Genomic DNA, 13,608 nt, shown 5'->3' on the forward strand with positions numbered 1-13,608 from the left:
CCTTGGGCTACTCTGGCCTCCTCTGAGGCCCAGGGAAGGGAGGCAATTCACTCAAAATCACCCAGCAAGTTGGGACGAGGTCCGGGCTACAGCCCTGAGCTCCTCCAGGCTCCCCTGCACCCACAGCTTGGCCAAACCTAGTTTTACACGTTCTCTAACTCTTACCCCTAGCCCTCAGGTTGGTTGCAACCCACACCCTAGGGTGGAACATAATTGTCTGCTGGATTTCATCTTTAAGGGAAGGAATGAAAAAACGGGAGTGGGAGAAGAAAGTCCTACATTTCTTCAGCCCCTCCCTGGGGCCAGCAGTGGGGCGCAATCCTCCAACCGTGTTACCAAACTCAAGGGGTTCGCCACCTGGGGTGCCCTATTCAGAAACGGGCCAGGGTTGTCACGAGGCCGTTTTATTTACTGGCAGCAAGGAAAGCCAGCAGAGGGTCCCCAGCCAAAGCTCTGCCTCCCTGAACTACATGTTGATTTCTCTCTGTAGCTGGGTCCCTGTCAAACTTGTCCTGTTTAAGGCTGGTCTGTAAAATACTGTACTACACCTTAACATCTACCAAGAATAACATTTAGTAAGAATGGCCCGGATCATGAGACTCTTGTCCTAACACTGGAGGCACTGGCTCCACTCTTAGGGACAACCAATTTCCTACCAGGCTGTTGCCTTATGTATTCACTGCGTGGACCTTGTTGGTGTGTTGGGACTTAATGTAACTCTCAGACGTGCCAGGTGCCGATCGCAGCTGCCCTGAAAGGTGTCTAGTCACTGACGGGGGGCATTCGTGTCACAGACTGGTGGAGCCGCTTGGTAGTTTGGGATCCGTTCCCTCCTACCCCGTAATCCCCTAAGGCACTTGAGCGAGTCTCCTGGCTTAATAAAACCACACGATGGCCCTCGCGCGTCCACTGTGGGAAGACACCACTGTGTCGACAGGGCTCAGGACACAGGTGACGTGCGGGGTGGCCCTCTGCACACCCCTCCCTCTGTCAGCGTCTCTGCTCTGCTCCCCGTAGAGGAGAGCGGCGCCACAACCATCTCCAGGTCCCTTTTGCAGAAATGGAGAGGCCGGGACCACGTGGCCCCCTCTCTCCCGATTTCTTTCTCTGCCCAGGGACACGAGGCACCAAATGCCCGGTGGAAGAACAGTGTTGCGTGGCACGGGTGCAGCGGCCGGGTTTGCAATTCTGCGGCAGCGGTTCGGATCCCAAGGCCGAAGGACCAACCCAGACCGGCGCCGAGGGCCCGCGGGCCTGAGGATCGGGCTTCGTGCGCCTGCGCGAGCCCGCCGCAGGCCGCCGACTTAGGCCCGAGGAGGGGGAGGTGCCTGCGGCGCCGTGCGCGTGCGCGGACCTGCCGCAGGGCTGGAGGGGCGCGAGGCCGGGGGCGGATGGGCGGTGCTCGCAGGCGCCGGCGTTAGGCTGTCCGCGCCCCCTGCCCGTCCTCCGGGTCCCGGTTGGCCGGCGCCGCCGCGCCCCGCCCCCTCCCTCGCAAGACGCCCGGACGGAACCGATCGCGGCTGGTTTGAGCTGGTGCGTCTCCATGACGACACGCGCGGCGGTATAAGTACCGGAGCAGCGGTGCGTCGGGCTTTGTCAGTCCCCTCTGCCTCCGCCGCCGCCTCCCCTCTCCCAGCGCCCCGGTGCCACCTCGGGCCGGCAGTCCTCCGCGGGAGGGAGCGAGGCGGCGGGCCGGCGGCCGGGCGGGCGCTGACGGGGCGGTCGGCGGTCCTGTGCGCTCCGCAGCTTCGGCGGCGTCTCCATGGGGTCGGCCTGAGGCTCCTCTGCGCTGCCAGGTGAGAGGGGCGCGAGCGGCGGTGGGGAGGCAGGAGGGGGTCGGCCACGTGTCCCTGCGCGCCGGGCCGGAGGCCGCGGACAGACCCGCGCCCGGCGCTGCGAGGGGCACGTGGTCGCAGAGCCGGCCGCCAGCCCCTGACCTTGGTGAGCCGCCGCCTTCCTTCGGGGCGCCGGTTTCCCCCGGGAAGGCGAGGGTTGGCCCCTGGCCCTCCCCGCGGCGCGGCCCGCCCCGGTCCCCGGGGCCCTCGTCTCGCCTGCCCGGCACCGTGACGTGGGGCTGCGGCTCGGCCGGAAGCCGTTGGGAAAGCCGGTGGTTCCTTTAACCGCTGCTTTTTTTAAAAGCCCACGTGGCAAGCGGGGTAGCAGGTGCAGCAGAGGCGGGACGAGCCCGTGCAGGTCTGGGGCTCCGGTCGCGCGCTCACGGTTACGGGGTCATGGTTACCCTGTGGCTGGCAGCCCCCGGCGCCTGTGCTAGGGTTTCTCCCCGTGCGGACAGAGCGAGGGCCGGCGCGGAGCCCGCAGGAGTCGCCGGCTGTGATGATAAAGGCTCGGCCGGCCAGGCTTGGAGCCGCCTATGTCAGGAGACCTCGAGTGGCCTAGTGGCTAAGAGACGCCTGGCTTGGGATCCCAGTCTAGGGACGGGGTCAGAGCCCACCCCGAGGTGTCCCGGAGACCGGTGTTGGCTGAATGACTGGGGCAAGGGGTCGGGGGAGGGGGGCCCTCTTGGAAATGACGGGAAGAGCGAACCCCGTCGGCGTGATTCACCCCTGAAATCGGGCGGAATTGAGTTCACTTGGGAGACGTTCTCAGTTCCCGTTTGAGTCGGCCCCGGCCCCGGCCTCGGAAGGCCACCAGCAGGCAGCAGGCGCTCACAGGAGGGAAGTGCTGCGTTGGGCTAATCGATCGACCCTTTTAAGGAACTTCCTGTGCAGAGCCCCGGAGGTCTTCCTGGGTGAGCCGGCTCTGTTGCCGGTTACTCCGATGCAGCCTCGCCGCGACGGGAGGGGGAGCGCGCCGGGCCGGGCGGGTCCAGGTGACCCCGGGCGGCGTCCCGCGGCCGAAGGTTCCGGGCCTAGTTCCCTCCCAGTCCCGGCGCGCGCTCTCCCTCTCTCTTTTCCTTTCTCTCTAGCAGGAAAAAAAGTGAAGGTCCTCGGGGTGGGGATTAAAAAAAAAAAAAAAAAAGATACAGCGAAGCAAAGTACTTATTAGTGATGTATTTAAAAGAGCAACTTCCCAAGGTTAAGCCTGAGCATTGCCTTAAGGATGTTTAACAAAGACCCCAGTTAATCCAGTTTGTCAGCACTTGGCCTCCTGAGGCTTATTTATGTGGCTCTGCTGGCCCTGGTCCACCGCCTCCCCTGGGGGTTGGGGGTGACTTAGAGGCTGCCAGTGCCCAAAAGTCACACTCGGTCAAGTCTCGCGAAGCCAGTTCTGCCCTGCACGGGCTGGGATTTGTGGCAGGCCCGTCCCCTGGGTCTCTCACAGTGCCCCGTGCCAGAGCACCCCGGCCCAGAACCATTGCCCAGCCCTCGCCCGTGGGCTGCGGGCGCTGAAGCGGGCTGCACAGTGGAAAAGTTGGCCGCGCCCAGCAGGGGTCAAGTGGGTTTAAATGAGATTAAGATAACTGACGTTCACCCCGTCACACTGTACCGAGGCCAAGGACAGTGTCTCGGATTGTTACGAGCTTTTTTCCTCATTCGTGAGTCATTTACACTTGCTTATTTTTGTTACTCGTAAAGTATGCCAAAAATCACTCATTTGACTATCGTTTGTCGCTAAGCAACTGCCGGCGTGTCTGTCGGGATTCCTAGAGTGGCTGGTTTGGGAGGCAGCGTAGTGCAGAGTGCTGGCTTGTGATCAGATAGAGCAAGTATGAAACACTGTTGATTTGGAGGTGTGGTTTTTAAAGCTACGTGCCAGCATGGAAATAACATTAGCTCATAAAAATCTCAGGAGACCTACGAGCACGCAGTAAGTTGAGAGCCCTAGACAGTTCCATGATGCCTGTTAGTTATTAAAATCCTGTGTAATTTGAAGAGCTTATTGAGATGTGTAGAGTATGTACTATGTATGGAGTTTGAGTGCTGCTTCCAGAAGGATCCGAGGTGTTGAATCGGGTGTCCTCAGGTGGGGTAGAGGCTGGTGGGATTCACGTGACCTGAGCCCAGGTGTCGTGGGTTCCCAAACCCGCGGGGCCAGCTGGGTGGGGCCTGAGCAGCCCCGCCTCCTGGGCGGGTGGATGAGGGCCAGCGTCTCCGTTCGGTGCCTCGCCCCTAAGGAGGACGTCTCTGTTAGCAGGACAGCGCCGCCGCCGCTGCGGCCAGAGAAGGCCGGTCTTCCGCGGGGCTTGGAATTCCTGGAACTGCTGTTGTGAAGAGCTGACGACACTTCCTTTAAATTCCATCTTACTTTTCCTTGTAAGTATTCGTGGTTGTTGCACATGAATCTTTTTTTAAGAATCGCTGAGTATCGCTAAGGCTTATGGGTGAACTTCTCCACCGTTTGCAGTTTGTGGAGTCGCAGGTGAATATCCAGACACCATGAACAGCTTTGCTGATGAAGAGTTTGGCTGCCATTTCCTTGACGAAGGCTTCACTGCCAAGGACATCCTGGACCAAAAAATTAATGAAGTTTCTTCTTCTGTACGTGTATTGAGTTCGTGCTGGCAGGGCTGGGCCACTGGGGCGGGTGGGCACTGAGTGGGAAACCCCAGTGGGGTCTGAGGCAGGGCAGTGGGCTGACGGGTCTTGTTTGGGAAGTTAGACTTAAACTGGCTGTGGGTCGCCCAGCAGCCACAGTGACGCTCGTGGCCTTGCCTGGGCCGAGAGGAGTGGGCTCTGTTGAGGACAGTGGGAAGGAGAAGGGGGGCCGCGGTCGGACAGTGCAGGGCGGCTGCTGAGCGAGCCCCCGTGGCCGCCCTGCCTGCAGGATGACAAGGACGCCTTCTACGTTGCGGACCTGGGGGACATCCTGAAGAAACACCTGAGGTGGCTGAAAGCTCTTCCTCGGGTCACCCCTTTTTATGCGGTCAAGTGCAATGACAGCAGAACCATAGTGAAGACCCTCGCTGCCATTGGGACGGGGTTTGACTGTGCCAGCAAGGTGAGCAGAAAGGGGCTTTGGTCGCCAGGCGGGCCTCAGTTCTGTTTCTTAGGCAGTGGGTGCTGGGGGGTGGGGTGGGGGGGCGTGGTCTGCAACTCCCTGTGTTTCTCTGTCTTTCACGAATTAGCTACATGTGTGCAGTGTGACACCTCTCTTTCAGATGGAAATACAGCTGGTGCAGAGTCTCGGGGTGCCTCCAGAGAGGATCATCTATGCAAATCCTTGTAAACAAGTGTCTCAGATTAAATACGCTGCCAATAACGGAGTCCAGATGATGACTTTCGATAGTGAGGTCGAGCTGATGAAAGTGGCCAGGGCACATCCGAAGGCCAAGTGAGTCCCCCTCCGCTGGAGGCCGGGGGGTGGGCTGGGCAGGAGCTGGGTGTCGTCGGACTGAATTTCCCGTCTTCAGACTTGTCTGTGTGCTGGGCCAGAGGCAAAGTAGGAGACGGCGTGACCCCCCTTGGTTAGCCAAGCCCTCTCGGACTGAAACGGGTTCTCTGTGTTTCAGCCACGCCCGTGACCTTCTGTCCTGTGAACTTGATGCCCTCTCCCTGATTCTAGGTTGGTTTTGCGGATTGCCACGGACGACTCCAAAGCAGTGTGTCGCCTCAGTGTTAAATTTGGTGCCACTCTCAAGACGAGCAGGCTGCTCTTGGAGCGGGCGAGAGAGCTCAATGTCGACGTCATCGGTGTCAGGTGAGGTCCTGGTGCGGAGGTGGAGGCTCAGACAGTGTCAGACCGTGCAGGCTTCGCAGCGCTTTCCGTCTGTGAAGGAAGTATCTTCGGAAATAATCGGACACAGTGTGTTCTCCTTGCCACTCCAGCTTCCACGTGGGCAGCGGCTGCAGCGACCCTGAGACCTTTGTGCAGGCCCTCTCCGATGCGCGCTGCGTCTTCGACATGGGGGTGAGTGTGAGGGGGCCCCCCCACCGGCGGTGCGGCAGGGCTGGCAGGAGCCCCTCTCGGTTCCAGGACCCGCCCGTTGGAGGCGTCACCCCCACTGCAGAGGCCCGAACCCGCCTGCTGTGTTGGTTTCTCACGACTTGTGCATCTGGCTGTTGAGTTAACTTAATTCTCTTGACTCCAGGCTGAGGTCGGTTTCAACATGTATCTGCTGGACATCGGTGGTGGCTTTCCTGGATCTGAGGATGTAAAGCTTAAATTCGAAGAGGTAATTCCTAGCAACACTGTTGGAGTAGCTGTTTTAGCAGGGCCCGTAGTGGGATAGTTACAGACCCGAGTGTTTTAGTTGATGCCAGAAGGACTGTACCAACATGAAAGTGAATGCCTTGGCATGATCTTTTGAGTGACTTGGGCTATTTAAAATTTTGAGTTTGACATCCTTCGGTTTTCTAAACTAAAACACGGGTGGGTTTTCTCCTTGAGTCTCAGGGAACAGCCAACTGGGCAGAGACACGCGGCTGCGGTGACAGGCACTCGGCCCGCACTGTGGCGGGCCCACAGCTCTCAGCGGGACGGCTCCCGGCAGAGCCAGTGCCCGCCGGCTGGCGTGGGCACGGGCTCGGTCCCGATGGTGGCGCTGGCACAAAGTGGCGCTTTGTTGGAATTTGTATTTCCTCTCGTTGAAACACTGCCCAGTCACTTCTGAAGTTACTCTGTTCAAGGTTAATTTTGTTAAAATTACGTGAGGTTGACAGAATAGTTTCATCCTGTTGGCACGTGCTTTGCCAGATAAAAGTATTTTTAGGCACTTTGATACCCTGGATAGTGGTCATAGGTTTGTTTTGTCCCATTTGATGTAACTGTGCCCATAGCATCTCAGAAAGGATAGACGGGGGCGGGCGTCCAGAGGGGACTCGGGGGGCACCACGGGGCTGCCCGGGCTGGTTTTCAGGGAGGTGTCTGGTGTTCTGTTGCCCGATGGCGGGGCCTTCTGCTGGTGGTGTCACAGCACTGCGCCGTCTGCCCGTGCGGTTCCTCCGGTGGCCGACTGCGCTGGTCTGTCTCTCGTAGATCACCAGTGTCATCAACCCGGCTCTGGACAAGTATTTCCCCCCCGACTCGGGGGTGACGGTCATAGCGGAGCCCGGCAGATACTACGTTGCGTCGGCGTTCACGCTCGCAGTTAATATCATTGCCAAAAAGCTGGTGTTGAAGGAACAAGCAGGCTCTGACGGTAGGTGTGAGGGTGGGGCCCCTGCGCGCGCCCCCGGGAGCCGGTGCGGACGGAAGGCGGGGACTGAGACTGCTCTGCTTTCCAGACGAGGACGAGTCGAGCGAGAAGACCTTCATGTATTACGTGAACGACGGGGTGTACGGGTCCTTTAATTGCATCCTCTACGACCACGCGCACGTGAAGCCCGTCCTGCAGAAGGTACTTGGGCGGTGGCCGACTGCACTGTGCATCTGTCATGAGAGGTAGGGGGCCGGCCGGCCAGGGCAGGTGTGACCGGGGCGTCTCTCCCTGCGATGCAGAGGCCCAAGCCCGATGAGAAGCATTACTCATCCAGCATCTGGGGACCAACGTGCGACGGCCTGGACCGCATCGTCGAGCGCTGCGCCCTGCCCGAGATGCACGTGGGGGACTGGCTGCTCTTCGAGAACATGGGCGCCTACACCGTCGCCGCTGCTTCCACCTTCAACGGGTTCCAGAGGCCGACCGTCTACTACGTGATGCCGGGGCCGGCATGGTTAGTGGCGGCGCGCGTGTCCGGGCCTGATAAGGACCGGGGCCTCCTTGGCGCCCTCCCTCCCAGGAGCACGCCCGGGCCGCTCCCTGCACGCCCTCCCCCCTCGGGCGCGTGGCGGCAGCTCGTCCTGGGCTGACCCCCGAGCCTGTCTCCACGGTGTCTCTGACTCCTCGGGGGGGGCCAGAGCGCCCCACCCAGGCTCATCACCCCCCCCCCCACCCCCCGGTAACGTTCCTCGGGGGTCAGAGCGGCCCGGCCTCTGCGCTCTCACCACCCCTTCGGGCCTCAGCCTGCCCGGCTGCACTGCCCCCGGCTTTAATAAATGTGCTCCAAAATTTTAAAAAATAGATATGTTCTCAGATTTATGCTTGTTCTTATTTTACTGTAATTGAAAGAAATTGTTTGGTTAAATACGGTGTTTAAGTTATACTCCCCATATTAAGAATATATGCTTTAGAAAATGCAAGTGGATGGGGAAATCTCTCCAACAGTGGCGATTAGTATTTTGAGACCTCTCACGGTGCCTAACACTCAGAAGAGGCTGGTGGAGGTGTTTCTGTGCAGTGAGGTGACCGTGGTGTCCTTACGACCAAAGAGACGGCCCTGGAGCCGCGCTTGCTCAGAAGGGGGCCGCACTGCTCCCCCGGGGCCCGGTAGCCGGGGAGGGAGGGACACGGGCTCGGGAGGAGGCCTCTGGGGACCATCCCGTGGGGGCGACCCGGGGTTTCTGAGCGTGCTGCTTCTCTCTCTCTCTCGCAGGCAGCTGATGCAGCAGGTCCAGAACTGCGACGCCCTGACCACCGCAGAGGAGCAGGACGTGAGCGCCCTGCCGGTGTCCTGCGCCTGGGAGAGCGGGATGGAGCTGCACCCAGCAGCCTGCGCTTCAGCTCGCATTAATGTATAGATGTAATTCGTGTAGCCGTTACCGCGAGGGTAGCTTGCATTACGGGATTGGAGGGGACCACGTAACTTAATTACTGCTAGTTCTGAGACGTCTTTGTAAGTAGGGTGGCACAGATGGAACATGATGGGGGGCTAGGAGTCGGGGGTCACACTTATCTGTGTTCCTATGGAAACTATTTGATTACTTGTTTTATACAGATTTTTACTCGGTTTTCAGACGCTACTAAAGAGTGCCCCTCGGCCGCCACGCAAGCATTTGTAGCTTGTTTGTTGGCCTTAATGGACCAGAAGCTCAGTGTTGTGACCTGTTTTTAAAATAAAGTACCTTGAAAATTAGGCACTGGGATATTTTTAGTGGGACCATTCCATGTGGCTCGCCTTGCATGTATCTTTACAAGTGGGAGTTAATGTCTTGATTTCCCCAAAGGCTGAGAAAACGGTCCCGGAGGACTGAGGAATTGACGGTGTGTTGTTTTGAAACCCTGTGGGCATGCCCTTTTCCTGTTCGGCATTTTTATTTCCATGCGTGACTCCTATGTAAACTTGGCTCTGGGTCTCCCAAGGAAGAGATCTGGTCCTGTGCTGGTAAAAGGGAAGAATGGATGAGAAGCCCATGTTCCCTGCTGCCAACAGTGGCCAGTGTCTGCCATAGTGGCTCAGCCCTCTACCCATGTCCACAGAAGTGGCTGGACGCGGCCCAGGGCCCCTGTTAACACCCCGGCCCGCCCCGTCACAGCCAGTGCCCAGGGGAGGTGCGCGGGGGCCTGATGCCCGCAGGGACTGGGGCCGCTGCCTCCCCACCCGGACCTCACTCCCAGGACAAGTTGCATAGTTACAAGTCGGGAATGTAGTGCAGCATTTGGCAGTTGTTTTAATAAATTCAGCAACAAATGACTGTGTGTGGAGATCTTTACCTTCTTGTCTGACCCCTACTCTCATGCTCCCTGACCCCCAGAGTGGGGACTCTGGTTTCCTGCGGGAGCAGCAGTGAGGAAGGCAGGCCGCAGTCAAGCCAGGCGACACCCGAGGGAGACAGGAGTGGCTGCGAGCCGCAGCACACTGACCCACTTCTGAAAGAGAGAGAGAGAGTGTGTGTGTGTGTGGATGGTGCTGTGGCTCCACTCCGCCGGGCGTAAGGCAGCCCTGCCGCGGGTGACCAACCCTCCACAAAGGCCTGGAGGGGAGGGGCTTCTTGGGCATCATGTGGCTGACTGTAGTGCTGTACCTGCCAGTCACCTCAGCCAGAGTGCTGGGCTTGTCACCACTTCCCTTCTCCCTCGGGCCACAGGACAGGGCTTTGCCAGCAGCATGTTGATGGGAAGGCTGCCGGCAGCCACAGAGCAGAGGGGTTCTTCCCGGAGGTCGGGAGAAGAGCCGTAATCGGCCGTCTGCCCCGCTTCCTGTGAGTAAGCACCTCCGCTCTGGCTCCTCGGGATGTGACGCCCGCCCCAAGGCTCAGAATAAAGGAATTATGTTGTCCCCCCACCACGGGAGTGAGACACCAAGTCTAAACCACAGCGCACGAGACCTGGGACTCTCACCCAGGGAGTGTCCTGCAGTGGACATCGCTGGACCTGCCCCCAACACGGGGCTGGCGCCGCAAGCCTGGGAACTGCCCGAAAACATGGGTTCCCCCAGCGCCGATACCGCTCAGTTCCAGGCAGAAGTTCACTGTCACAGACCGTGACACCAGGAGGTGAAACATCCGCAGTCCCGTGCACTCGCGCAGCGAAGGAGTGGACAGGCCGATCCTCCAGGGGGTGCTGTGTCCCAGGTCCCTCCTCGGTCAGCGTTGTCGGTCCTCCTACGGAAGACACCCGAGCGTTGCACAGGCGTGCCTGCCAAGTGGCCGTGACTCAGATCTAAGGGGGCACCTCACCTTGTGAGGCTGCTGGAATCACGTGCCACAGACTGGGTGACGTCACAGAAACCGACTCACCGTTCTGGAGGCCGGGGGTCTGAGAGCAGGAGCCTGTCCGCGTGGCTTCTGCCTAGGCCTCTGTCCTCGGCTTCGCGGGCTGCTGTCTTCTCCCTGGAGGGAGACCACGAGGGCCCCACCTGACACCCTCATCTTAAACTAGTCACCCCTTCAAGGCTCTGCTTCCAAATAGGCACATTCAGAGGTCATGGGAGTTAGGGCTGCAACATAAATTTGGCGAGACCACCATCCAGCCCCACAGGGCACTCACTCAGCTTCTGACGGGCATGGGAGGGGGAGGGGGAGGTGCGGGGGGAGAAAAAATGACATTAAAACCAAAACACTGAGTGGAACAATTCGTCCAGCCTCCTCCCTCGGCAAAAAAACATGTCAATAGAGTGCGAAATTACCTTAAACATGCTACAGAATTTCATTTTCTGCCTGCATTTCTAAATACTACGTACCCAGGAAATTTCGATAAACTGCCTGCCTGCAAATGGTGTGTTTCTTTTTTAAAGATCTGCGCCCAATGCGAGGGAACTACACCCAAAGAAGAAACAAATGTGTTCAAGTTAGTGTGAGCCTGGAGGCAGAGCAACCTGGTATCTCCCCCTTTCCTTACAAGGACCCCAGCCGTCCTGGCTTAGGGCCCACCCCCCACCCCCCGCAGCCCCCCAGGACCCAAGACAACTGCCAAAGGCTGAAGGCGGGTCCCCAGAGGCCCAACCCGGGAGAAAGGTCGGGTGCAGGACAGAAAGATGACCAGCGGTTCAGCCTGTGCTCCGGATGCAGAGAGAGCATCCCCGAGGGTCTGCGAGCGCAGGCCCGCCTTCCCAGGGGCGGTGGTTCGAGCGCTCACGGTCTGCGTATTCCTGAGAGGCCTGACGTGCCGAGGTCCCCAGGCGCCTGCCCTCCTCATCCGACAGAGCACTTGTGACCTCTCCGAACGGATGCAGCTCGCGTGGAAGGCCCAGATAAAGCCCTGTGGGAAACAAGCGCCGTCACTCACGACCACCCCAAGGGGAGAGTCGGCAGACAAAAACGCCGTGGTTGTTCGGCTCCTGAGCGCCCCCGCCCCGTCCCCCCGGGGCCTGCTCCCTCGGCCTTCCCTGGCCCCCAGCCTCCCTCCCGGTCCCGGTCCCGCTCCCTCCCTCTCCGCAGATGGGGGAAGACAGGAAACGGAGCCATCCATCCTCCCCCGCGGACGCCGCGCTGCGCCTCTGCCCCGGAAGCAGCCTTTGGGGGGCGGTGGGGGGATGACTCTTGTTTTTACGGGGGTGCTCCAAGGGCGCACTATTTATCAGCAGTGTTTGCTTACTACGTGAGCACAGGGACTGAATTTAAATCAACTCCCCAGAGTTTGGATTTTATAGAATGACATGCGTCATCATAACTCCATAGAACCCTGCTACATATAAGAATAACTACCTAGAAACAAGAGCCCTTTATTGAGTTCACTGCATTACAAAGACTATGCCTGAAATTTTTAAGCCCTCTACTTACATAAACCCCATTGTCTTCAAGCGTCTCAGAACTCAGAACACTCAGAAAATTCAGCACTAACCTCCGTTATCCGCAGGGGACACGTTCCAAGACCAGGGTGTGCCCGAAGCCGCAGAGAGCACCTGGACCCCAGGGGCGGGTTGCGGCCTTAGCATGAAGTTTCATTGCCCAGTTAGGTTCGGTGAGAGGCCGACAACAATGACTAATAACAAAACAGAACAACTGCAACGCAATCAAAGTTGCGCGTGGCTTTGGGGCCGTTAGTCAGTAAAAGGAGGGTTACTGGCACGCGGGCCCGGTGATACCGAGACCCCCTTCGGGTTTGCGGCTGGGCCTCCGCCGAGGCTGAGCGCTTGACCCCGCCCACCGCGTCACCACGTGGGCTGACGTCAGAACCAGGTGTGCTGGCTCTTCCATCGCTTAGGAGACGTCAGAACACACGGCAGCTGTTCCCAGCCCAGCCAATTTCAGCGGAAGGATTTCTGCAGAAGTCATGAGGAGGCGTGGCGCTCCTAAGTGGCGCTCCAGCCACCGGGGTGACGTGGGCGTCCGCCTTCCTTGTCTGTGCGGTAGGACCCTGCGCTCACGGAGGAAGGACCCACGCACCTCGGGGAGACGGGATTCCATCCGCAGACTGTTCTGCAGCAGGTCTGCTTGACGGCAGTTCCTCCGAGGAGAGTCTGCGGCCAGATCGGTTGGCGAAACTGCCCACAGCTGTTGCCCTCCTGCCGGACTTCCCACCACCTGCGCCATCCCTCCTGTGCGCCGGGTGGGCGGGTGAGGGAGACACGCGGGAGGGGAGGGGCGGGGGCGGCTGCCCCCACTCGCCGTGGATAAGTGCATTGCACATAATACAGACATAAAAACGTGTCGACCCCTTCTTACTGCAGGTTGAGAAATTCTGTAAGGAGGACGCAAAAATGGCAAGCCCCTGTTAAAATGGGCGAGTCCAATGTCTGGATTCCACCGTGAGAGTTTTTATAGGGAAAAAAAAGAGTTTAATTTAAAACTCTAAGTACTTTGAACATTTGAGCTAAAAAGAGCCAAAGAGGAAATGACCTGTGTGTCCTGGAGACTCGGATCGGCGGGCGAGGTGTCCCACCCACGGCAGTGGGTGAGCCCTCCGGCGGATGCTCTGCAGGACCCAGGAGTATGCCCCTAAAATGATTTAATAATGCCCACCGTCTGTTTTAAATCTTGAGTGCAGTCAGCTCCTACCACGCTAAAACATGACTGCGTTTTCCAATGCCACGACAGAGGGCTGAGCCTGGGGGGGTGGGGGGCGGCCCGAGTGGAGGGGTGGCGCCCCCAGGCCCCTTGGCGGTCAGCCCGGCCCACCGCGTCCGCAGAGCCGGGGCACCGTGGGAGCCACCTCCTGAGCTGGGGGGGCAGAGACGGCAAAGCAACTGAGCTCGAACCCAGCATGGCTGAGAAAACCTGGAACTGAGGTTTTATTCTCGGCCCAGCAAAGGGGAACTGTGGAGACTGAAGGGACCGATAAAAAAAAAAGGTTCCCTGGAGGCCCGTGGGCCGCCGTGGCGGGGAGACACTATACTGCCTGCATTACCTGAGTTACCAGGAATGACCGTGAGGTGGGCTCACACCTGCCGGCCTGAGCCGCAGCCAGCACCAAGCGGAGGGCCCGTCTCATCCTCCCCTCGGTCCTGGCAGGCCGGCGACGACCCACGTTTCACAGACCAGCAAACTCGAATGGGGTCGCAGATGCAATCT

The 13,608-nt window shown here is 59.1% G+C and overlaps 1 protein-coding gene and 1 non-coding gene across 3 annotated transcripts; both read left to right on the forward strand.

The window, feature by feature from the left end:
- Positions 1 to 1,397: 1,397 nt before the first annotated feature.
- Positions 1,398 to 9,351, forward strand: ODC1 (ornithine decarboxylase 1). 2 transcript variants are annotated; one of them, XM_045844655.1, is made up of 12 exons: positions 1,398 to 1,796; positions 4,093 to 4,214; positions 4,306 to 4,439; positions 4,726 to 4,899; positions 5,060 to 5,232; positions 5,464 to 5,598; positions 5,727 to 5,808; positions 5,990 to 6,073; positions 6,877 to 7,039; positions 7,125 to 7,237; positions 7,339 to 7,553; positions 8,313 to 9,351. In XM_045844655.1, the coding sequence occupies exons 3-12, from the start codon at positions 4,338 to 4,340 to the stop codon at positions 8,455 to 8,457; spliced, it is 1,386 nt and encodes a 461-aa protein (XP_045700611.1). In that variant the 5' UTR covers positions 1,398 to 1,796; positions 4,093 to 4,214; positions 4,306 to 4,337; the 3' UTR covers positions 8,458 to 9,351. The 2 variants fall into 2 exon arrangements, with proteins under 2 accessions (XP_045700611.1, XP_045700610.1); XM_045844654.1 differs by having other exon boundaries at positions 4,096 to 4,214.
- LOC123822631 lies at positions 3,236 to 3,366 on the forward strand. The gene has a single exon (XR_006786389.1). It is a non-coding gene; the product is annotated as a small nucleolar RNA SNORA42/SNORA80 family (small nucleolar RNA).
- Positions 9,352 to 13,608: the final 4,257 nt, after the last annotated feature.

This window comes from Phyllostomus hastatus, unplaced genomic scaffold, assembly GCF_019186645.2.
Source record: "Phyllostomus hastatus isolate PE091 unplaced genomic scaffold, TTU_PhHast_1.1 phas_contig_402, whole genome shotgun sequence".
NCBI lineage: Eukaryota > Metazoa > Chordata > Mammalia > Chiroptera > Phyllostomidae > Phyllostomus > Phyllostomus hastatus.